Source organism: Verticillium alfalfae, genomic scaffold (assembly GCF_000150825.1).
Source record: "Verticillium alfalfae VaMs.102 supercont1.5 genomic scaffold, whole genome shotgun sequence".
NCBI classification, from domain to species: Eukaryota; Fungi; Ascomycota; class Sordariomycetes; order Glomerellales; family Plectosphaerellaceae; genus Verticillium; species Verticillium alfalfae.
This window is the reverse complement of record NW_003315034.1, coordinates 2,355,376-2,356,028: the sequence shown is the minus strand read 5'-3', so window position 1 is coordinate 2,356,028 and position 653 is coordinate 2,355,376. Positions and strand designations below refer to the sequence as shown.

The 653-nt window shown below is 57.3% G+C and overlaps 1 protein-coding gene across 1 annotated transcript in view; it reads left to right on the top strand.

Annotated features, from left to right (window-relative positions):
- The window catches only part of VDBG_05042 (predicted protein), a gene marked incomplete at both ends in the record, with an annotated part of 2,125 nt that overhangs the window by 743 nt on the left and 729 nt on the right, over positions 1–653 (top strand). The window contains one exon of the mRNA XM_003005390.1: positions 247–387. Coding sequence (XP_003005436.1) covers positions 247–387 — 141 coding nt within the window. The remainder of the gene's footprint in view (positions 1–246; positions 388–653) is intronic.

The window sequence follows — 653 nt, the reverse complement described above, 5'->3', positions numbered from 1 at the left end:
GTGACTCAAGTTCGTTCGGTCGCCTCCACACTGAAGATGTGCTTTCCGCAGACACATGGCGGCGGCCCCTCCCCCCCCCCCTCCTTCCAGTGACATGCCTTCCCCCGAGTGATGTGGGGTGTGGCCGCCTGACGCTCGATAGGGAAGATGCGCACAGGGTCCGGCCTTCGTATGCTCCGCACACCATGTAAGAATTGCCTGATCATTCAACGGGCAGTCGCAACGGCCGGATTCGCACCTGCCTAGCTCTCAGCACGGTCACCGAAGTCGGGAAAGCCGACTCGAGCTACCACTTGCCTCTCAGCATTCGCCCGCGACGTTTCGCCTCGCCTTCTGTTCACTCTGCTCAGTCTGCCTTGGCAAGGCCTGACGTCTTCCCTGACGCATGTATACGCAGAAACATGATGCGGCTCCGGCTTTTCAGCAGTGCTCATGTCCACCTTGGGCTTGGCTCATGGTACAAGACATCAGCTGGCACCGCCCCATCGCCATGTTATTGAACCCAACACTCTCTCTTCACAGCCCGCCCCCGTCATGAGAGTTTCCCGAAAGATCATGGGGACTTGTTCAAGTTTCACTTCGCCACTATAGTTTCATCATTGTCCCCATCTTGTTCTCATTTTGTCGACCACCCTCAGCAATGGCAGGTAGGT